Below are 25,425 nucleotides of genomic sequence, written 5' to 3' on the forward strand. Positions count from 1 at the left end.
GTTGCGTCAGCGTGGGGGATTTCTGTATGTAACTAGTGTTAGTGGTCTGCTGCTTTATTTTATTGTACCTAAAGGACGATTGCTAAGCTAAGTAGGTATGTTAGTGTCATCGGACTATGGCAATTAATTGCAACCGTGCTGCTATGTGGGTGCATTTTTGTAAAAAGATAGAAAGCTGTGATTGATTCCTGTTATGTATTACCTGATGATATCCTTTCAAATAAATATCAGGCCTCATTCAATAAATAAAATTTGAAAAAAAATAGAATAGCCCACTATTTATGATTTTTCTTTCTTCTTAAAAGTCTAATGAAAGGTTATTAAATCAGACATATGTATATTATTGTTTTCTGACGTCGACGAAAAATACAGGCTCTCTTTTCTGCGTATTTAAGTAAGTGCGTAAATCGCGTTGTTTTTCTTTAAAAACAATATGATATTAAAATCCTCAGTATCACACACAGATAGAGTTGAATCACGTAAAATGCTCATACCTATGTGATGTTTTCTTCACGGCTGTGTCCTAGATTTGAAAGGCTTCTGCATCACGGGTCGCGGTGCGTTTACTAACACAAACACTCGTATGAATCTAGTTCCAAAGTAAAGTGAAACCTTATTGGGATGAGATAGCTTGGATGAGGATAGGTAGGTATAGTAAAGGTAACATAATTTAGAGTAGGTATTATTGTTAAACAGAGTTAATTTTAAGTAGAACAGTTATATACACAGCAGAATTGTTTATCTCGATCTATGTTTTTTTCATTTCATTTCATTCATTTCACCTTCATGTTAAACACAGGTTGTTTTGAAAATCAATAGGACCAATTATTCACAAAAGGATCCGTTGGAAGCTACCTGTGCCTAGCACCAGAACGTGTGACTACGTCTGACTGTCTTATTATGCCGCGTTTGGCAGCCCATGGTCTTTCCTCAAGAACCTTCCACTTTCGAACACTATTACAATTCCTATTAAACCTATACCTACATACCTACATACATAATTATTACACAGTACACAAATTGATGACCAAACCAACCAATATATTTAGACCTTTCTATGTATCAAACTAACTCAGTTACTGAGATCAATATATAACGGTTCTATTGCCTTTGATATGCATTTGGCCGTGTTTAGAATATAATGGACAATATTTACGCTTTGACAATGCATTGTTATTAGTAACGGTTGTGTGTTTGTTGTGCACTTCTGTACATGAACATGATTGCTTCATCAGTATCAGCATTTGAAGTGTCACATTGCAGGGCACTGAACTTTTTAACAAAGGGAATAACTTTATTGACCACGCTTGCTAAAGGAGGATTGTTTTCCGAACTATAATAGGCCACTTTCATGGCTGAAAAACGAAATAAAAACATTTTATTAATTCACAAGGGATTACTTAGATAAACTTAAATAGATGAAAGTGAATTGGTGTTTTACATACATTCAATTCAGCTACAAATCATACAAATTAAAAGGTAAATCCCTTCATTTTCAAATGCCAATAAAAACATATTATCATTCCGCAACATCCAAAGTACAATATCATAAAGGCGAGCACACACACAAGCCATAAAAACTACATACACCGCAAGTTGCTCGTGTAAACCGCCCCTAATTTACATACATGCGAAGGTAAAGACCAGTAAAGACTACCTTTTATGAGTTCCATAGTTGATAACCCTTGAAAAGCCGTCATTACCCCCCGGGTATGGGGTAAATAACTGTCAGTGCCACGGAGAAAGGAAAAATTGTGGAGATGCCATAAGGACGGTAGGTCAGGCGCCGCCTTGTAGGTCAAGCAACTTAAGGTAGGCGTGATCAGTTACTCGAACTAACGAGATGTTTGGGTTCCTTGTGGAATCAAAATCAATCTGTGTTGGTTCCATAGGTGTGAAAGGGCGGAGTTAGTAACTTTCCTCGTCCCTTGAATAACCGCATTTTGACGCGCTAGTTTCTAAAGAGATTTTGTGTAATGACATCTCTGTTAGTTATATTTTTTCTCAATGGCAAGTCCTATACCCTTTGAATACCGCGCTCCTGTTTGCTTGACATACAAAGGTGGCATGGTGTATGATAATGATAATGCACTAATTCCTATATCATGTCATATTGTATAACAAAATCCTCAGTCACGTGTCAGTGTTCGCAATAAAATCGTAAATTGTTGCACCGATTTTCATGCGAATTAACCAGTAAATAAATAGAGAGATTAATATTGAGGTAAGTATATAAGTAAAACTGGGAAGGCATCGGATTGCAGCAGCGCTTGGCCACTGTTAACAATAAAGTTTGTCACCTATTTCTTGACGCTTAAACGGTTGCACTAATTTTGATGAAATTAGCTACAAAGCTTGCTGATAGGCAATAAGTACATGGACTATTTGCCCAGTATGTAATTTCACCAGGGCACCAACAAAACTGCGATAAACATCCACTATTAAATATAATTACGATGGCTTCATATGCGGAATGCTAAGTACGAGGAAGTATGGCTTAAACTACCCTTGACACAATTACGACCACCCTCGGTTTTGTAATAACATTGTCATTGCGGCCGCTTGTGTACAGTTTGCTGTAAATGACTTTTGTGTCAGTTTGTACATCACGTGATATCTGTGGGAATGGTTTTGATGCAACTTTCGAGGTTTATGAAAAATTTCACTGTATCTAATTTTGTTCATTAGATTGGAAATTGTACCTAGATACCGCATATAATTTCCATACTGTAATATTTTTATTTCACAAAGATATTTAACAAAAAATCAACTTTAATGAAATGAGCCGCGCCCCTAGCCGTCAGACCCACTAAAGTTTGCTCACAGAGAGAGCCTCATGAAGAGCGATTTCAGGCTAGCGTATTTTTCCATGCTTACATGGTCAGCTTGGTATCCGTAGTAACATTTTGCTTTTCGAAAAAACTGACTCGTGCCTCATCAGCAGATATACTTATCTATTTAATCCAATCATAATAAAACACAATAATACATTTTATTGCATAAGCTAGCTTGATCCGGTTTATTAACAAGTCAACCTCCGTACAATATGCTCGTTTGTCAAAAGTCTCTGGTACATATGCATGTTCACGCGTTTACAAGACTACGCATATACGCATTTATAAGATCTGCTAGTTTGAAGCCGCTCTAAGACAGTCTCGCGAAATGATTAAAGCGGGCACGCGAACGGGCCAAGCCACTGCTGTGACAAATTTGTATTGACATAAACCCACTAATAGGCCTACTTAAGCAATTTGGTGCTTGACACGGAACGAAAACAGAACTTCAAGTTTATTTTGTCTCTCAAGTTATATAGGGTTACTTTTAAGTAGTGGGCATCCTTTCATGAGGTGATAGTATAGGTCAATGCGGACAGATTTGACCATGAGATACACTGGGCCAAAAACCCTTTTCAAGACAATCGGTAGGTCCAAGGTCCCTTTTGGATCATATAAGATCATAAAAGAAAGATGTAGCTACCACCTTTGAAATTTTGTTGAACTGCTCTTATTTTCCTACGCAATAGACGTTACAAAATTCCATTTAAATACTTATAATTAGCGACCAAACTTAGCGTACTAAGCCCCGAATTTCGTAGAAAACATCGACGAAATGGACAGACTGCTAAATGAACGCCAAACTTCTTCATTTAGTCGCATTCTTCGCCAAGGCATTTTCGTTCAGAAATGTTTGGGAAGCCTTCACTTAATGAAGATTTGGTACCTACTTGAAATGGAACGGAAAAATACCTTCGCGGTTTGCTTAAAATATTGCTAGCAAAATTCCTTTGCGTTCGGTCGCATTTTAATTAAGGTCAAGCCAGTTAATGTATTTTTTTGGTTCCATCCTTCTTTGTCAACTGTCAATCTATCATTGGGATTTTTCAAAAGGAAAGGCCGGAGGGAAAAGAGGTGGGTTTTCGGTTTTGGGCACAATTTAGCATAGTGGAAGTATGGTTTAAGTATGGGCAAGCGCACGAAATAAAAACTAGATTTGAGCTAAAAAAAAAGCTTGTAAAAATCGCTGAATTTAGTAAAGGTCTAACTAATTAAGTGATTTCTCGTCTACAAAAAATACTTCATTATCACAGGTATTCAAAGATTTCGATAATTCCAGTAACATTTACATGCATATTCCTTACACTTTATAATTGCAAATAAAATATCGTATTCCATATCGAAAAACAAGTAATAAATATTCAGTTTACAATCGCGCAGTCGTTCAAACGGCTGCAGCAGAAACAATTGAGAATCGAACCGTTTAAAATTCAATTCAATCAGAGTAACTTATTCCGCACAATTCTCCAATACTCGATACTACTGTTTATCAATATTTAACTAGCTATTTCCCTCTGGTATACTTACATTGGACAAAAAACTTCACACATTTGGGAAAACTATCTTTATTACGCGCAAAATGCGATAGTTCGTTACACTTTCCCAGTAAAGGTCATAACTCACTATGTCAACCCGGACAGCGTCCGTAAGCCGAACCGCCCGCTGCCGTTTGGTGAATATGAAATTTAAACGGTGAGCTATGACCTTAAAAAAGACAGATCAGATGGTAGATGAAATTCTGCATGAAGAGAAATGTTCTTTGGTCACCTTAGTGGTTACCCTAGGTTTATAGCTAACTACAAGTGTATCGTTTTCAATCGATGTTCATAAAACATTTTCTTAACAATGCAATTGTTTATTTGTAAAATTGTCACAGACGGGAAGAGTCATTTTAGCATATTTATATATGAAAAGGTATGATATTTTTCAGTCTCTTATTTCGTAATATTAAAAGCAAACCGATATAACCAATTTAGCTTGATTCTATGTAGATTGACAGTTATGATGATAAAAAGCGTTTAGTTACACGTTCCTTGCGACATAGTAGACGTTTCAATTATTATGAATAATGATGAGAAGGTAGTATTTCTTATATCGGAACATGCATACATTATATTAAAATGACAAATCGTTCTCGCAGACTTAAAAGTAAGCATATTACTGTAAAAGATACAATGGACCTGTAAGTATATAACATAATGTGATATTATATATTTTTATTGTTTGTCTAATCGGAAATTTTATGAAACAAAGCCGCTTTTTCGCTTAATAGGTACGACAAGAATAATATTAATAACTAGCTGTTGCCCGCAACTTCGTCTGCGTGGGCAATATAGAATAGTCAAAATACTACTTATCCCGTAGGTGCATTCTTTCACGTGACAGTATAATTAGGATTAGCACTTAGCAGTCGCATAGATTCATTGATCAAGGTTGTGTTGTGGATGTGACCATTTATCTAAACAAAAGAAGTAAAGTTTGTGACGTTGTGGAAATCTCTGGATCTAGTCAGCCAATTTGGAAAATTATTACGTAAGTAATTTTCACAGGAAACAGCTATAATCTATGTCTATATGCTTTGAGTCTGACAAAGCTGTCATTTGTACATTTTCTGCAGCTGCTGCGACTAATCAGAAGCCAGAAAGTCTGTCAGTCTTACCAGGGATATCGTCTTGTGTAGTTGACTGGATTGAAGATAGGTAGATAGGTAGTCGCTCCAAGCAAAATATTGGTACTCAAAAAGATTCTATAACTGGAAGCCAACACCAACATAGTTGGGGAATAGCTGGATGGATGATAAAATGAGTCATCATCATCAGCAGGCGCATAGGGTAGGATAGTTTCACTACTGGGGAGAAACACTTGTATGACTTGGGGATTTTCTGTGCAGACAAAAAACGCACGTGTGTGTGTGTGGCTGTGTGACAGAAAATTAGGCGTGCGACATTAGGCGTGCGTGATCCTCGGGCGTGTGAGTAGCGCGGGCGTCGCGAGCGCGCTGCGTGAACGTCGCGTTTTGTTGCCCTGCGGCATGTGTGAAGCGTGCAAGCGACGCGCTCGCGGCGAGCACGCGGCGCTCGAGTTGCATTCTCACCCCTTCGCCCGCTATCCCCGCCGCCCGCTACACGCCTTAGCAGTTAAACGTCAGGGAGAGCGGTGCGTGCGCGTCGCGAGCGCGCTGCAAATGCCGCAGGGCAGCAAAACGCGACGCTCACGCAGCGCGCTCGCGACGCACGCGCGGCGCCCGCGCTACTCACACGCCCGAGGATCGCGCATGCCTAATGTGGTGGCCTAAGCCGGGACTCCACCGAAATGTTCGCATTAGTTCACGAATAGGCAAAATGTACGTATCTGTGAGAGTCCACTTCATGTGTTCGTACTTGAAACCTGCAGTTTTGCCAAGATTTTCAAAATGTACGCTCGCAATTTGTCATTTCTTGGTGGAGCCAGCAAATCAAAAGAAACATAAGTGTTGTATACTGTGCGTCACTGCCGCACACCGGGAAAATTTCGCTCTTGCGGAGGACGTTTATATACCATATTTTGTGTCACACGTAAACAGGATGACAGTAGTATCCACCGAAACACTTTCAAAGATCTGATGAACGAACAAATCAGACCTGACTTGGTCACCTGGGGCCAAACAGAGCTCTATGAAGCGATAATACGCTTTGGCTCCTACTGTTATTGTGGTTTCTGAAAATTTATTCACCTCATTCAACGATGAATGTAATTCTGATGGTACTATTAAGAACACTTGCTTAGCGCAGAAGCTGACGTTGGCAGGTCAACTCTTTTGACTTCTCGAATAGGATACCATTGGTTTTTGTGCAATGCACACCTGCAATGCATTCTGGATTAGGATAGGATATAGGTGGATAGGATTTGCAACTGAGAACGATTCTGTCTTTGTGATTAAATGACATCAAACGTAGTTTTATATAAAAGGTGTTTTTTTTAGACTTGGCTCGGGTCTTACTGAGACTGTTCGTAATCGTGAACAGTGTATTTGCGATCAGAAGTTGAAAGTAAGCATGTCTCTGGTATGCGGCGCGTAATTTGTACGTTTTCAGACGCATAAAGCATTTTACATTAAATCGAGAAAGCTCCCATTTCTTATCTGCACTTTGTATCTGGGCTTGTTCTTAAAGCTACAGAATCCTACATTACCTACCTCACGCTTAGCAGCGCTTGCGAGAGATAGATCCTCATTTCTTCTAGGATTAAGTTTACATAATTTTGCATCAGAAAAAATAATTAAGGTCTACTTAATACTACTCACTCAAAGTAATTTGTTTTAAGGCCACTACATTAGTGGAAGATAAGCTAAACTATGTTTATGAAAAATTCCTGATATGAACTCCATCTGTAAGTTTAAATGATAATTAATTGTTCCACTAAAGTCATCATTTTTGACATAATGTTCAAAAAATAATTTAGATGGCACCGTTTTAAATTTGGCTGAGAACTAATAATTTTCTTTTCATCAAAGTAATAATTATAATTGGATTTTGATGTGGCACGGCAAACTGACAAACACTATTGAAATGTCTATCGAAAAATTACACTACGTGTTAAAATATGGTGAATTACGGAAAATACACAACTCCATCTGTTGAAATAATAATCCTCTATAAAGAATGTATGGTAATTAATTGTCATTTACCACCTCGCTCCTTTGACAAATTTTATGTATTTTATTTAACACAGATTACCACAGCTGGAGCTACTTTAACCTTGGCTAAACAAAATTTTCATATATTTTTTTTCTTCCGAAGTTACTTATGAAGGTGTGATTTTCTGTGTAAAGGTTAATAATAGGCCGATCAACTAATATAAGTACAACATTCAAATGCTCAGTTTTGACGAACAGATTGCTTGTCGTAATATTTTACATCTTGAATTCACAAAATTAATCATATCTTTTGATAGAGTGAATCGATTTCGATGAAACAAAAACTAAGTAATACCCCAAGTTACGTAGAATTTTTGTATATAAGCATTGTCTGCATTGAATTCGTAGATTTTACGTGAATCCCGAACGAACAAACAGACAAACAGACAAAAATGACAAAAATGATGGAAATGGGTTCTGTTAGTTATCCTTTAACATGCTGGCTATTTTTCTTGTCAATTTCTTCAATGTACAAAAATTACTTTTCTACAGATTTATTATATGTATAGACTACCCTCCTGCATTTGCCGAATTCTTGTCCCTATGATTGGTTAATTAAAATATTAAATGTTTCAGTTCGCGGTAAAAGGTACCTTATGGGTGTTGGCACTTAGGACATTATGTTTTTTTTAGTCTAAGCAAGATTGTAGAATTTGTATCTCCAAATGACTTGAGCGCCAAAGTCCATAATAGACCTTTTGTCATGAAATGACACAAATTACTTCTAAAACGGTAGGGGTAAATTGAATCACAAGTCAGTCGCATCACATTTTCCAAAATGGCTGCTCGCTTGTCACTTTGCCCACTAACAATAAAATCATTGCCCAATTTAAAAGTAAAAACTTTCTTCCATTTTAAACATCGTATCTCGAAGACTAATTACTAATTGGAACAATTTCTTTCATAAATAAAATGAGGAATGAAAAATGTTTCTTGAAATATAATTTCCTTGGTGGGAAATTAGTTTCACGCTTCGAAGTACCTTCGGAGAACTAATTGTAACTTTAAAAGTAGCAACACACTGCAGAATAAACAGTCGGCCATTTGACGAAAATTTTTGGAGAAAATCTTGGTTCCATTAAAGATTTTAGTCGATCTGATACCGGCTAAATACCTGATCTTTTTAATGTGCTACTGCTATTCATATTTATAAGATTCGATTTCAGCCAGTAAGTCTGACGCCAGTCTAACCAAGGGGTATTGGGTTGCCCGCGTAACTGGGTTGAGGAGGTCAGATAGGCAGTCGCTCCTTGTAAAGCGCTGCGGCTGAATCCGGTTAGACTGAAAGCCGACCCGAACATAGTTGGAGTAGAAAAGGCTTGAGGGACGATGACTGCTATTCATCTTCATACTGATTTATGAGTCCAAAGAAAATATCGGCCGATTTAAAGTTTGCAGTGTGCGGATACTTTAAGGCTTCATTTATTCTTAGTTCCAGTAGCTGGATGCCGATTTTACTTCGATATTGATAAGTTAATTTGCTGATAGACTATATTTAATGGAGCTGAAATAATCCAGTTATTTGTTTAATTTTAATTAGAATATTAAATTACTTACAAACTATGATATCATTTTATGTTTCACTAGCTTCCGCCAAAGATTTTCTTTTTGTATTATTACATATTTTATTATTGATGAAAAGGCACACCTATTATGAAGCCTTTTCCCAACTATGTTAGGGTCGGCTTCCGGTCTATCCGAATACACATCAGTACAGTCAACTTCAGGTCAGTGGTAACAGTTTTATAGGAAAATCGTACTTATTACTATTGAGTTAAGGTGCATGACAGTTACCACTGATGTGCGGTCTACCGTACCAGTGAATACAAGGAGCGACGAAATCGTTAAAATAACACATGTTTTAAAAAATTTAATCCAACATTTTTACAAAGCTTCACCAATTTTTCACCCAATTACCACACCAAAACAACTGCCCGTAAAGCCGATATCATCGAAGCCGCGGTAACAAAACGTGATATTCTGGCAACATTTTCCCAGCAATGAATATTTTCCCAGCATTGAACTAGTTAGTAAATGGAAGTCGCGGCTGACTGGGCAATAGCATCACGCTCGATTTCCTTCACAGGGGAGGCAGGAACCCGGGTAACGTTAACACCTTGTTTGTAGAAAAATTGCTGGTACATTACATCGTATGACAAGCGTTTCAATGGTAAGTTACACTTGCTGGTGTGATTTTTGGCTATATTTTCCATTAAGTTGTAAATGATTAGAGAATACTTAAGGATAAGAAAAATTGTGCGAATAATTATAGTTCTGTTTCTCATCCTCATTTGTAATTTATACCCATCATGCAATTCTATACGTACTATTTGCGAACTTAACTTCTTCGACGTTTTCTACCAGTCTACCAAGAGTGTAGTTATGGTGATAGGGAAACAAAAAAAACACATTAAAATGCCTTGCTGAAAATATTTGAAATCGTATCGACTACATAATTACCCTTTCACTTATAATTTTCCCTTTAACTGTGAAAGGTATTTTATCGATAATTGTATTGACGCATCATGTCAGTATCGAATATCGGAAATATTGTCTACTTAAATTACACTGAATAAATTCCTAGTCAATTAAGGTTCACAGAAGCTTTATTTAAATTAATTAATTGACCTTATTCATATTGAAAGATGAGTTACATAAGTTTTTTTCAAAGCTTTACGAAGTAGGTATTACTATTCTTACTGTAGTACTAGCAATAAATTTCTCTAACGTCCTTGTTTTTCTTATTCTCAACCTTCAATATAGTGTAATACATATATTCGCAATATTATAATATTATTCCCGAACGCTCGCGATATGTAGGAATGGCGTAAGGGTGCGTTCTCAACCCAACAAATATATGTACATACATACAAGAATCAACTATCGACCGTGTATAGGTAATTGGATAAATGCAGGCTTTCTCAGAATTTCACCCCTATATTTATTTTTATATCGATTAAGTTAGACAATATTTTAAAAGACAACTTTTCGTTTTTAAGCGATTTAAAATGTTATTAGTTACAGCCTTTCCCAATATTCTATCTATCCATTGATTTGCTTACTAGAGATATAATTTTGACATTTGGCCCATGCAAGTTATGTCATACCTACTCCGGTCTCTATTAACCAAATCAGCAGAAAGATTAAATATTAGGAATGACCTTTAGAAAATAGAAGTATTAAAATTCTTCTACACTACCGTAGAAAACCTTAACATTTTCCTCTACTAAAATATACATGCGGCATCTACAAATACTTAGCATATTTATGAACAAACATACAAACTATCTTACAATAAAGTATGTTAGTGTTTCTCTTTCCTACGAGCATCGTAAAGCGACTTCGAACGTTGTTTGCTCAGCTCGGAACGGAAAACTAGCGGGTTTCATCTTTTGCATTCTTAATGCCTCAAGCCCGATTGCTGCCCTAAAAACTTTCCCAATGCCAATAAATCTTTTACTCTCAAAGAAAATCCGCTGTCTTCACCAACATTAATTATGTAAAGAAATACGTAAATATCGAAGCTGTTGAATTTGTATTGAAGAAACTAGAATACGCTGCGGTTAGTTTTTTTTTTTGTTAGTCGATTTTGACAGATGAGGTTTCCTAAATCTTAGGCCGAAATGTCAGGAAAATAAAAATACAGGGTGTGGTCGGGAAGTGGCATTGATACGTCAAGACATCACAACCTGTAGAGCCTCCTGACACAACCTGTTACACAGCGAACAGCCGACACCTTTATATATACAGATATACACAGCTACGCAATATACGTACCCTTCGCATCACCCGCAGCGAGAACGACGAAGTTTTCATGTTTATTTTTTTGCGGACACCAACAACTAGACAGCAAAAATGTTTCAACTACTGCAAGTCACCACACTTCAAGCACTCGCGATTTTCAAGGCTAATGCAACAATAACTCTCTTCTATTTAAATATCTATAAATATTTATGTAATTACAGACGTAATTTTTACTGTATATATATTAAAAAATATACGAATATAGCTAGTGTTTATGAGTGTGTGTATATTTTCTGTGCGGCCCGAGAGGGTTCGGAGCGGGCGACGCGACGGACGGTTTATACGCGACTGATTACAAGCCCGTGGTGGAAACAGGGTGAAAAGGACACACTGATAACCTGAAAGCTTAGTGACGTAAATGCGAAAACCTCTACCGCAAAACCTACTTTAGATTCCGCAACATAAGGTCGAGATTGTAACGCAAATAAAGTTAAACTTTGGAAGGATCCGTGTTCCTATCTTGCTCCCACATTCATCTGGTTGGACGGAACACAGATACAGGATGAATTGAATTTATACCTCCACTACGAAGTTCTATCACTTCGATTTATTTGACGCGTTTTGCTATACTTTGTAGTACAAGGCCGGCTGCCGAACCGATCACTGTGTCACTGTGGAACAAAACAACCGATGGATCGAAAGGTTATTGGAAGAATGGAATTTGTTGGTGCAATAAGAATTTATTTCATCTTATCTTACATGATTGTTCTTACGGAATCCTAGATTATTTGTAACGGAAGATGCTGAAGGTTCCATTAAAGCAAGCTCAATTTTCTTTGCCCTTGCTTTAGATTCAGTGGGAGTGTTAAGAGCTTATTCGTTGCCATGGTTACCGAAGGTTGAATGTGGGTGGTAAAATGTGAAAATTTTATCGAGATTGACGAGTTCGCTCTTAAAATAAGTTTATCTATTTTAACAGGCGATTCTAAGCTCTTACTAAGATGTTTTTTAATAATTTAACTTTTGCGTTGATCCCAAAAAAATACATTCTTAATATTTAAATATATAAACGTCTTTTTTCAGTTTATATAATTTAAGAACGTTAATCTGATTACACTGTTATATTAGGACTGGTGATTTACCTACAGGAACACCTTCTATTTAAGTGTTCCTAAAAATGAATACGAATTTACCTTAAAATGTTTTTATGAATTTATCTTCTACAGTACATACTGACAAAAAATCTATCCTACAGAATAATCGCAGATAGGTTTATCGCTAATCAACCGACTTACCAAAAAGGAGGAGGTTTTCAGTTCGAATGTTTGTTTTAATTATTTAATTTCAAAGTATCTCTGGATCAATTCCATGTTTCCAGTACATACTTTTGAAGTAATTCAATAAACAAATAACTGTTGTTTACTTGTAACTCTAGAACATTTGGACATCAATCCAGAGCAAAGTTTGCAAGAAGTAATTATTGCTGATGGTGTTACGAACAAACGTAACGTCTTATTGTATTAGATAGACTTGTTAGTGCCTTGTGTTATTGTAGTTTTGTATTACATGTTTTTGTTTGTTTAATTAAATTGTATTATCAGTATTAGACGGTATAAATGGGTAAGTGAGTCTGTTGCTTTGTTATGTTACACGAAAATGGATATGAGTACATAGCTATTTGGGTGTTTAAATTAGATATGAATGGTCATCATCTCCCGAGCCTTTTCCCAACTGTGTTGGGGTCGGCTTCCAGATATGAATGGTATCTTACAGAAACCAGTAAGTCTGACAACCAGTCTTATCTAGAGGTATGGGTTACCCAGTTAACTGGGTTGAGGAGGTCAGACAAGCAGTCGCTGCTTCTTAAGCACTGGTACCCAGCTGCATCCAGTAAGACTGAAGCCGACCACAACACTGTTGGGAAAAAGCTAGGCAGATGATAAGATAGTGAATGGCATCTTGTGGACGGAAAATTTGTGTAAATCCAGCCAATTAAACTACAACAAAAATATAATGAAACCCTTGGGCGAATCCTATGGCAAACTGTAATTTGCTTAAAAGATTTTCACACTTATTACTTACAAAAATAAAATAGAATAAACTTCATCTCATCCGTTTCGTTAGGCCGCACTTTTTTTAAAACAAAGTTTGATGAAAAAAGGTCTCAAACCAGCCTCGGCCTTTTCAAACTTTTGCGTATTAGCTACGGGAAAAACAGTTTTTTTTTCTGTCTGCGTCCAGTTAAACTCTTGTTTTACCTGTAACTTTGGATAGTTTGCAAAAAGTTCTGATAACCAATAAGATTAGAAAAAGGTAACAGATACCCATTTTATTTATTTTCATAGAAAAAGCTAAGTTCGATATTTTTTACCAGATACAATTCGAAACAAAATCATCATACGACGCTGACTTTTAGTGACGTAAAATTTTGCATTATGTGGATGGATAACTAATGTATAAGGGAAAAATGGCTGGCAACAGCTAGTCACCATCACTCTTTTTTTAATGTCCCACACATGTAAACCATAGGACATAAGCCCTTTCTTAGAGAGAGAAGGAATAAGCATTATAATCACTACGTTTGTTTAAAACTGAATAGCAATTTTAGGCTTACAAAGATGTTTTTAATTTGTTTAATTATAAGGACATAAACATGCATTTTTTATAACCTATGCCTATTTTGGCAAAGATTCGGAAACATAAAACGTTTGAATGAAATATTAAAACAACTTGTGTTCATTAAATGCCTAGTGGGCCTAGTGGGTAAAGGACCAACCTCAAGTACGAGGGCGCGGGTTCGATCCCAGGTCAGGCAAGTACCAATGCAAGTTTTCTAAGTTTGTATGTACTTTCTAAGTATATCTTAGACACCATTGGCTGTGTTTCGGATGGCACGTTAAACTGTAGGTCCCGGCTGTCATTGAACATCCTTGGCAGTCGTTACGGGTAGTCAGAAGCCAGTAAGTCTGACACCAGTCTAACCAAGGGGTATCGGGTTGCCCGGGTTACTGGGTTGAGGAGGTCAGATAGGCAGTCGCTTCTTGTAAAGCACTGGTACTCAGCTGAATCCGGTTCGACTGGAAGCCGACCCCAACATGATTGGGAAAAAGGCTCGGAGGATGTACTACTCGACTCAAATTATTGCGCTTGACCTAATTACATGCATGATAAATGTTTTACATGAATAAATAACTTAATGCAACGCATATATTAGACCACGCTTTGATTTATAATGTGTAGGGGAAAAACAGGTTCATTTTAACCGTGCTAAATATAAATGTTCAACATTGGAATGAGTTGAAAAAGTGGGTTAAGGGCCAAAAATAGCCCAAAGGCCAAAATAGCTAAAAGGTACATCCAACGTAAAATAAAAATCCTACAGTTTATTTTGAGGCAATTTTAGACATACGTAGTTACGTACCTATGAATTAATCGTAGCATACTTACTACGGTTACATTATGCTCGTAGCCTCTGCTACGAATTTTCGTAGCGCATCCAGTTGGGTAGCGTAGCGACTTAATTGAAATATTTTTAACTGACTTCAATATAAAATGATGTATTATTTCAATGCAATCAATGTCTTTGTTGAATAAAAATAAAAACACGATGGTCATGTATTCTCATCAGAACTCAGAGCGTGGGCAAAATTTCATCTTAATCGAAGACCGGGCAGTGGGTCAAATTAAGATTACAAGATTTTCCTACACAAATACAACATAGTTACAAGTGAAGCTAATATATAGCGTGTTAAAAATATATATTTCGTTCAAAATCTTATTGCACTTATTGTATGTACCTATCGACAAAAGTGAATAGTTTTTATCACAAAAAAATGATTTATGACAGCAAAATTCTCAGCTATTTTGCAGCACCATAAATTCTAATTAGCAGTTCCAAAACAAGACAATGGAGTAGCCAAAACGTTCCACTCTACGGAATTGAATGGCGTACTTTACGTCACTGGCAGGCTTCCAGCCACGGTACGTGCATCGGTTACAAAAATGCAACACAACAGGTTGTAAACCCAATTTCTTTAGTTTATCGTTTTAAATATTATTTCTGTAGAATGAAGAAGAAAATACTTTCTTGTAAAGAACGACAAGCCATTTATTTAGACAAAATGAAGCATAGAAGAAGAAAAGTACAACAAAATAAGGTAACAAACATTATAGAAACATAGAACCAAATAATATCTATTTTCCAGCGGTTTCACCCGCGTCCCGTGAGTTCCCACTGGCCATAACGGGATAAATTATAGCTATGTTACTTGAGACAAGCGTAAACTTAAAATAGTGAAATAATCTTTCAAATAGGTTCAGTAATTTTGGAGCCTTTAGGGTTCTAAAAACAAACAAATGTTTCTTCTTTATGATATTACATAGTCTTTTTTTAACGACGTCAAAAATCTTCAAATGATCCCTCCCGCTGTGGGTTAGCAGCGATGAGAGACTGTCAGACTCTTACTGACTAAAAACCGTCGTGTTCCATCGTAGGCCTTTTATGTACCAGGGCCGCGGTAACTATTACATAGTCTGCTCTCAGCACAAATGCTATGCTTGCGAAATCTTAGACATTCTGTGCAATTTGGCTGGGAAAACAAAATCATACATCATCTTCCGAGCCTTTTCCCAAACTATGTTGGGGTCGGCTTCCAGTCTAACCGGATTTAGCTGAGTACCAGTGCTTTACAAGGAGCGACTGCCTATCTGACCTCCTCAACCCAGTTACCCGGGCAACCCGATACCCCTTGGTTAGACTGGTGTCAGACTTACTGGCTTCTGACTACCCGTAACGACTGCCAAGGATGTTCAATGACAGCCGGGACCTACAGTTTAACGTGCCATCCGAAACACAGTCATTGGTGTCTAGGATGTACTTAGAAAGTACATACAAACTTAGAAAAGTTGCATTGGTACTTGCCTGACCTGGAATCGAACCCGCGAACTCATACTCGAGAGATTGGTTCTTTGCCCACTAGGCCACCACGACTTTTTTTTTACGAAAACAAAATCATACATTGTGTATAAAAACCTTTATTATGAATAGTTCAAAAGGCAATATTAAACAAACAACAAATTACCAATTTTCCGTCAACAACTACAGATTATTATCTAGATAGATTCCATCCGATAGTACGTTCCTAGTATTCACGCTATTCCCCAATTACAACTCGACTGATTCAAGATAAACCCTAAAACATTATAAACGATGTCTGTTTGGATATTAAACGATAGTTAACTGCTCCACTAACTTGTTTGTTTTGTAATTAACAGCTTTGTTGGAATTGCGGGTAAACGTTTAGAATTATGTTTCAATTTAGTATTGCGGGGAGTTTTAATACCTGCGGTAGTGTGAAAGTTAATTTCATTGCGAATAGGTAATTGTTTTTTAATAGTATGTTACCTGTTCTCTACATATCTACTGTAGATACATTAATAACTGGCTATTGCATTTTGTTTATGGGTCATAATAATGATACCTGTTGTTTGTAATTGAACTTCCATGCTTGTTATTATATCGTTGTCTCTTTACCTCTAGTCAGCCAAAAAGTCGTGGTGGCCTAGTGAGTAAAGGACCAACCTCTTAAGTATGAGGGCGCGGGTTCGATCCCAGGTCAGGCAAGTACCAATGCAACTTTTCTAAGTTTGTATGTACTTTCTAAGTATATCTTAGACACCATTGGCTGTGTTTCGGATGGCACGTTAAACTGTAGGTCCCGGCTGTCATTGAACATCCTTGGCAGTCGTTACGGGTAGTCAGAAGCCAGTAAGTCTGACACCAGTCTAACCAAGGGGTATCGGGTTGCTCAGGCAACTGGGTTGAGGAGGTCAGGCAGGGCAGTCGCTTCTTGTAAAGCACTGGTACTCAGCTGAATCCGGTTAGACTGGAAGCCGACCCCAACATGATTGGGAAAAGGCTCGGAGGATGATTTACCTCTAGTACAGTACCTACGATAAAAGTGCAGGCAAACGGAAAAAAAATACATTAATTGTATAAAGATTATATGTATATAAGTACGTTGTAGTTCACACTTGAACATGAATAGTGTAACTCTTTTCCGCAATTGCTGCTGAATGGATTTTTATGAAAATTTACATGGAAACAGCTAACACATGGCTAACACATCAGAGTACATTTAGGCAATTTTTATCCGACCATTGAAATAGTTTCTTGTAGACATGTATACAACGAGTATAGACTGGTAGCAAGAAGCTACTCGACTATATCCAGTCAAACTGTAAAGCTTTCCTATCACATACGGGAAATATCTACTCACATATCAAAGATTGTGTGCATTTATGCATATTTTTAAACCAACATATAATATCATATCAACAGCATACTCACAACCTTGACCGAATGCTCGAGCGATCCCGAGAGAGGGCCATTTAAATGGAAACCTATTTAATATACGTAATGGGCCCCTCCCATGAAGTGACTCACTATATCGTATAGTGCCTGTATGGTGCGGTTCTTTCCATTATAGTAGAATTATTAACGGAATTAATTAATTTATTGAGTACCGTGTGTTAAAGTTGTAGATTTTATCGGATATTCTGATGGTGGTTAATTTTTTGCTTACGTTGTAGATTACACTGAAGTGAGTAAGTGAGTAAGTGATTGTCTGTTGATCCTTCGAGTCGTGGATACCGAGTGCAGCAGTTATCAGAGATACCCAAGGAACTGATCGATACTTATTCTAACAAAAAGACTGGCTTTTATGGCGTCTTCCGCCCATAAAGAACTTACCGATAACGGCTCTCGGTTGGCGGAGATGAGAAATTTAGTTTTTTTTCTTTTTGTAAGATTTTAAAATATGAAATGCCTATGTTTTGTTAAAAAAGTCGAGTACAAAACGATCCAATTCAAAGTGATGGTCACTTCAAATCTTTTACAGAAAAATAGTTATTCTTGCAGAAATAATGGATGAAAATTTTCCACAGAGTTTTCCTGTTTCCTTGAGTATTTCTTACGTCTTTCTGCCAAGGACGGCGGGGTATTTCTAGTTGCATTCATGCAAGTAAATGAGCTTATTAAAGCGTTATCAATTTCTCTGATTACACGTTTATGTCGTGTAATTTTCTGTCGTATCGTGTACAACGCTGGAGTATGTGTACTTGAAAATATAAAGAAAGTTCTTTTGACTAGAATATCTTGAAATGTATGGAGAAAATATATTGAACAAAAGAACAAAATTGCCTCTTGAAAAAACCTCTGAGGCCATTTACAGCAACCATAGTACATGGATGTAAATATAACGACTATAATTTGAACTTTAATAGGGGTCAAAATTTACTTGTAGGTCAATCAAAATGAATACAATATCAGTTTTGAGAAGAGTAAATAGCAACACATTTCCTTGACTAAGTCTGGTACTTATCATACCTCTATAAGAAATACCTATTCATTTCACTCTCATAAATTGGTATTATATTTCCCATACATAAGAGTAGATTGCGTTCCGCGTACTTACACTGTAAACGCTAAAATGTGGACGGATTTATTATAAATCCGTTTAAAGCCGCCTAACAAGATTTTCCTTAAAAGCCTGCTGGCCTTGAAAACTCTCGCACGGATCTTCTTCGGTACATACTCAGGAACAATCCACTACGTTTGAGAAATTGTTACATCAACTTGATTTTACAATTCCTGGTCCAAAACAGGTAATATTGGATGGTGGATTTCAGTAACCTATCTCTGTCAATTTTCGTAGAAGACAAGAATTTGACACTAACCATGCAATAAAATTGCAAAATACCTATCTCCAGTAAGCAAATCAGTGGACATAAGTTTACTAAAGTATACCAAAATTTTATTATTTTAAGTTAATGAATACTCTCTCTATTTTAATCTCTCATATGATATGCCCTTTACAAAAAATGCGTTTAGTTAGCTCAGCATTCAGTCAGATATCCGGAGACAGAGGTTCCTAGACCCAGATACGTGAAGCCCAGTATCCACCCTTGACCTCGCCATTTTTGTTTAGATAATGAAATTCTTCTTAGATCCAAATCAGGTCAAGGTTCGGTTAGCCATATCCGACATACGATTGTGACCATTCAATTGTGACAAGAGCACGCACTTATTTATATGTGTTATTTCCTTTTTACGTAGCGTACAGGTTCTTATATAGTTTAAAAATATATTTTTTTCTAGTTACAGCCCCCAATTTCACTCACTTCCTGTGGGAACTTTTTCCCGAAACTGGATAAAAAGTGGCCTAAAATATTGTAATAGTTTCATTAAAATTCTTTCAACCGCTTACACGTGAAGAAGTAGCAAAGATACACATACTCACAAACTTATCCCTTTATGTTATTAGTGTGATGGGACTATAAAAGGAAGAATGTCTGTAACTAGATCTGGTTAAAAACAAAGAACTTACTTCAACAGCTATATTAACAAAGTCAAACTGTCCAAAGTTTAATAGCCCACATAGTTTTCCACTTAATTACGTTACTGTTACAACACTAATTACCTAATATAATACGTAAGTATCGATAGGACGGCGAAAGTATGGGCAAAGTTTCCATCCCTCTAACTAGGGATGTCCCGGGCAAATTGAAGATTTATGCACGTTCCCCTAACGTTGGTGAAGCACGTTCTGCGAAAATTGTGCTGTTAACACTCTTAAAGAATGGCTGTTCGGGAAATATGGAATGGTTTCTTGGTAGTAGGACCGATAGATATAATGTTTATGTCATATCTTTTTATTAAATACGAGTTTCCACCTGCAGTTTTGTGCGTATCCCGTACACTATTATGCGAATCTGCTTTGCCCATAGCTTCCTTAGATAAATGGGCACTGAAGAATTACAAGTATATTTGTAACCATCTGGTTATCTATCTACTTGTTTGTATCAGTGGGTAATACCAGCTCTATCGAAGACAAAATAAGATTGCCCTCCACACTTTCACGAGTCCAAGCGATAACCTTTTGTTTTGATAATAATTGGTACATGATAAGCGTTAACTTGGTAAATAACACCAACACAAAGCAGAGTATCCAAAAAGACCAGATATCTATTTAAGATATATTAATTGCAGTCCTGATACACAGGGTGCTCCAAAAAGGAACATTGGTGGATTTTATTCAGTAAAAGACTGATGATTTTCCACAAAGTGTAAGGCTCTTTTGAAGACTCCTAGGAAATATGATACACATATTAATGATGTAAGCGAGTTGTAAACACTAATTACTACAACTCAAATGTTCATAATTATGGTAGCGAGCGATTAACCTTACAGTGGCAGAAATTAAACGAAACACATGCTACGACATACAGTATATTTACATTGCTATGCATATTGAAAGTTCTTCATAGTTATTTTACCAAGAGATACATTTAAAATCGTTGTGTAAGAATAATTATGAGTCCATGTTTGTGCTGATATCTAGACACTTTCTTCTCTCATTTCTGCTACCTACTAAAAATGTGCCTGAAAAAAAAGATTTAATAAGTACTGTGATCAGAAATTCATAGTTTATTTTGCCGGTAGTATCTACACAGAATTCCTTTCGTATATACTTTAGTACACCTATATAATTAAAACCTCTACCTTATTCAGTAACTTTCCTTTACTTTACTTTAAGGAACTTTACTTACTTTTTAACTTTACTTTTTACTTTAAGGAAACTTGTCACAACCTTATCTACTCGTGAATATGTATCGGGTTGCCCGGGTAACTGGGTTGAGGAGGTCAGATAGGCAGTCGCTTCTTGTAAAGCACTGGTACTCAGCTGAACCCGGTTAGACTGGAAGCCGACCAAGTCTTTAGAGATATAAATTAACAAATATAAAATATTACACTTACTTACATATTCCATTAGAACCCAACCTATATCCTGGAGGACACTCCGCCGGTTTGAAAGGCACAACTGGCTTAGCCAGGGCAATGGTGCTCAGAGCTGCCAATAGGACAAACAATAAACATAGGAGCTTCATTTTAAATGATCACTTGAGCTCGGCTGAAGTATAAATGGTTACTGAACTGTTATTAGATAAAGCGATTATTTATATACTTTTTTAGTACACTAGTGTCGTGGTTTTATTCGCCTGCGCTATTATTTTTATCTTTTTTCCTTAAGTCTTCAAAGTCCTATTTTACTGACAACATAAGCATCCGTTTTACTCAAAAGCACTGTTTACTTTGAAAATTAAACGTGTAAATTCACAGTAAAAGTTCATATTTCTCAAAGTTAGGGTGGCCGAACGTACACACAGATTTATACAAATATATATAGGGAACTAGCTTCCGCCCGCGGATTCGCCCGCGTAGACTTCGGTTATATCGCGTTTCCAAGAGAATTCTTCAAAAGTCCGGGATAAAAACTATCCTATGTTCTTTCTCAAGGTCAACTCTATCTCTGTACCAAACTTTATCAAAATCAGTTTAGTAGTTTAGACGTGAAAGCGTAACAGCCAGACAGACAGAGTTACTTTCGCATTTATAATATTAGTAGGGATATGTAGACATGTTTTTCAATGTTTTTGTAGGTATATGTTGTTACTGATAAGCTCGCGATTACTCATTTCATCGGGACGTCCTAATACAGTTGTTTCGACCTAAAACCGATTGTGTTTGTTTTTAGTGTTGTTATATTATAATCGTTACGGAAATAAAGGTTCATCGATTTAAATTAGAAATCGAAAAGGTCTGGTATCTTTTGTATAATTAAACAGTTTATGAATTCGATCTAGCGTCGTTGCGAGTGTTCAGAAGCCAGAAAGTCTGATACCTGTCTTACCAAGGGGTATCGGGTTGCCCGGGTAACTGGGTTGGGGCGGTTAGTTAGGATTGTTTTCTAATCACTGATACTCATCTGAATCCGGTTAGATTGTAAACCAATCCCAGCACAGTTTTTTCCCAACTGTGCTGGGATTGGTTACGCAGATGTAAATTAATTTGATGAAAAATACATTAATCGTTTTCATTATGAAAATGCACACCATAATTAATAATTTTGACTGTAGTAGGATGTGATACGTATCTATTGATAACCTCACGAGCAAGACCATACAAAATATGACCGTGACTTTAGTGAGAGAAATAAATATGATAGATATATCATATATCAAAATAAATATGATAGAAATTGATGGTCTTACTACAAAAACTTAAACATGTGTCAAACATTTGTCTAAAAAAAGTTTGCCTGCAAAATGGAACTTATTTCAACGTCATAATTTGACATTTTTTTAGACAGGAGTTAAACTGACGTTTAAAAGTTTTTGTGGTAAGATGGTGATAGTCTTAATCAAACTTGTTATATGTTGGAATTAAGTTACATTTGTTTGTATCGTTAAATAGGTATCCCATAAAGATTTAATTTCGCAAGTGGATATGTATCTACTAATCATGTTCTAAGCCGATATCTTAATATTTTTTAGATTTTCTCGTTATTCCATTTCAGTTCTTATCTCTGTCGGTTTTAAACATTTTTATCGTAAGGATATTCCGCGTGACCTCCTTTAAGTTTATCAATGAAAGCCCGTGCTAATATATTATTTTGTTTGTTTGTCAGAACTCGTAAAACTTCAGTATTAAGTTGTCCACTTATCTACGAAGTTTGTTACAGCCTTTTTTATAATCCCACTGCTGGGCACAGGCCTCCTCTCACACAGAGAAGGATTGAGCATTAATCCTAGGAAGCCTTAGGCTACTTTTTATCTGTTTGCTCGACGTAGTTCCTGCAAAACGTGTGCAAAGCTAGTTAGGTATTTTTATATAAGAAATGAAAGTACAAGGCTACGAAGTGTTTCCATAAAAAATATAATCTCAATCAAAGTTCTGAAAATGCACTTTCATCAGTGGAGTTTTGTATTGTACATTGCAATATGGTATCACTATAATAATAATATGTTAACTTGATAATCTCAACTCATTAACTCGCTTAAGTTTTCTAAGCTTCAGAACTTTCGGGATAAAATATTAATTTTAACACGAATACACTGTGTCACCATATCAAAAGGAAGCAGGAACGTTAGATTATAAAAATGTAGCTACCTATACTATATAAATGAGGCAAATAATGTTAGAAAAATAGTCTTATCGAAAGAGCGCGGTCGAAACAGTGTTCTATATCACATTAGCCAAATTGTATTACAAAATAGTATAATAATATAAAGTTCATAATGAAGAAATCGACAATAATTTGCATATTACTTATCATAGCTTCAGTGATATCACTAGGGCTCGTTGTAGCTTTGACTATAGGAACCATCCATCTGGACATGAAGAACCTTTTGAATCCGCCTCCTAGAGAACCAAGGGGCTACACAATGGTAGCCAATAATCACAGTTTTGAAGCACTACCCATGAATGTTCGACAAAGAAATGAAGAAGTAGCAACTGTGAACAATATAACTAGATCAGAAAGAGCGGATTTCAACGGCACAAGCAATGAAAATGTGACAGAACCTGTTTCAGAAAACGTGAACAAGAATATCACAACCAATGGTAATTTAACGACACCTAATAATACAAAACTACCGGAAAATACGGGGGAAAACTTCAACAGCAGTGACAATGAAACGAACCCTTGCAGAGAGATGGCACCAAAATCGATAAAACGATACATGTGTGAACTAAATAATCCGCAACTAGATAAATACTATCAATAGTGAGTAGTGCAAACAGTGGAGAAGGTACATATTAGTGTTCATTAATAGTACGAGTACAATAGAATAAGCATACATACAAGTGACAATAAAATAACACTTGCGGGAATCAATGTAACAACAACTACAGATACTCAGGTACGATCGAAACTCTTAAATCGTTCCAAATTAAATTAATCTAGCCGACAACGTGATAACCTTTTTTCAGAGCGTTAGACAGGCAACCAAATAAAAGGTGAAAGTGACAAATGTTAAATAATATTGGCTAGAAAACATACGAGAGTTTATGCAGACATAGCTAAAGCCGATATGCCCAACCAGATCAAAAAACGAGAAAACGGTAACAATGCAACACAAACTGAATAAATGCCAACTTAAAAAACAAATGCAAAGGACTTGACAATGGTAGCGGCAGTGATAAACGCTGTAAGTGTAATAAGTAAGAAAGAGCATCTTCAAAAGCAAATGATGAAAAGATATCGACTGGAAAAGCGCAAAAAGGGACGATTGTTCATTCTGCACTAATATCCGTAATCCACAGTCGGTAGCGCTGCTGTCGACATTTACTTTTGAAACAGAGGAAAACAAAACTAGTAATTGTACAGAAGAGGAAATTACCAGTCGCGCTCACTACAACAACAGTTATTACTAAAATTCAGACCTTTAAAATGAATAGAGCCACTAAAGTTTTTATAATTCTATGTATGACAGCCGTGTATACAATATGTGTGCTTTTCGCTATCTTCAATAGACCGGAAAAGAACTATTGGAAAGTTATTGGGAAGAAAGAAGAAGTGTATCATGATAGTATGACAAAATTACTGTATGCGAACAAAATCTCGGTGGAAAATGTGAAACGTGGGCCAGTTGACGTTATTGTTGGGCTGTTTAAGCAGTATGTTAGCTGCCCTAAAGGTGATGTCAAAGTTGGTAATGAGTGCTGGACTTTTTGAATCTTTTATTTTCGATAATCGTCAGCCTTTTTTATCGTTCCACTGCTGGGCACAGGCCTCTCACACGGAGAAGGATTGGGCGTTAATCACCACGCTTGCTCAATTGTTGGTGATGGTTCATGGTTTTTTTTATTTTTATTTAGCAGTTATGATTTCATAGTTCAAACTTTTTTTTCTTTTTCCATTGTTGTAATTATTATTTTTGTGTCAGTATTTTAAGGATAGGATAACTACTCGAATAATAATATTTTTTACTGTATTTTTTATTAGAATACTTAATAAATAATAAGATTTAGATATATTTACAAAAAAATGTCTATTTTAATATCACAATGTTACTAAATAAAGTAATTTAAATATACCTAATAGTTATTTATTTTACTTTTCCATTACTAATATTTATTGTACTCATACGGCCAGCACTGTACTGTACTTGTGAGAGTTACTCTCCATAATATCTGAAATTGGTTCTGTTTTTTGTCATGATTTGAGTACAGGTTTTTTTTTCATTGTGTTAGTGGACTGATGTTCAGCTGAATCAGGTTAGACTGGAAGCAGACCCCAACATAGTTGGGGAAAAGACTCGGGAGATGAT

The 25,425-nt window shown here is 36.4% G+C and overlaps 1 protein-coding gene and 1 long non-coding RNA gene across 3 annotated transcripts in view; both read right to left on the minus strand.

The window, feature by feature from the left end:
• Positions 1-11,571, minus strand: part of LOC110382627 (calmodulin-A) — a 220,964-nt gene extending 209,393 nt beyond the window's left edge. The window contains exon 1 of one of the 2 annotated variants that reach the window (XM_049838178.2): positions 11,287-11,571. In XM_049838178.2, coding sequence (XP_049694135.1) covers positions 11,287-11,325 — 39 coding nt within the window. In that variant the 5' untranslated portion in view covers positions 11,326-11,571. The remainder of the gene's footprint in view (positions 1-11,286) is intronic. The other variant, XM_049838179.2, reaches the window with a different exon arrangement.
• Positions 11,572-20,526: 8,955 nt separating this feature from the next.
• On the minus strand, positions 20,527-21,644 carry LOC110383540 (uncharacterized). Its single transcript, XR_002430088.3, has 2 exons — positions 21,071-21,644; positions 20,527-20,695 (listed from the first exon to the last, which is right to left on the minus strand). It is a non-coding gene; the product is annotated as an uncharacterized LOC110383540 (long non-coding RNA).
• Positions 21,645-25,425: the final 3,781 nt, after the last annotated feature.

The sequence above is a fragment of the Helicoverpa armigera genome, chromosome 8 (genome assembly GCF_030705265.1).
Source record: "Helicoverpa armigera isolate CAAS_96S chromosome 8, ASM3070526v1, whole genome shotgun sequence".
NCBI classification, from domain to species: Eukaryota; Metazoa; Arthropoda; class Insecta; order Lepidoptera; family Noctuidae; genus Helicoverpa; species Helicoverpa armigera.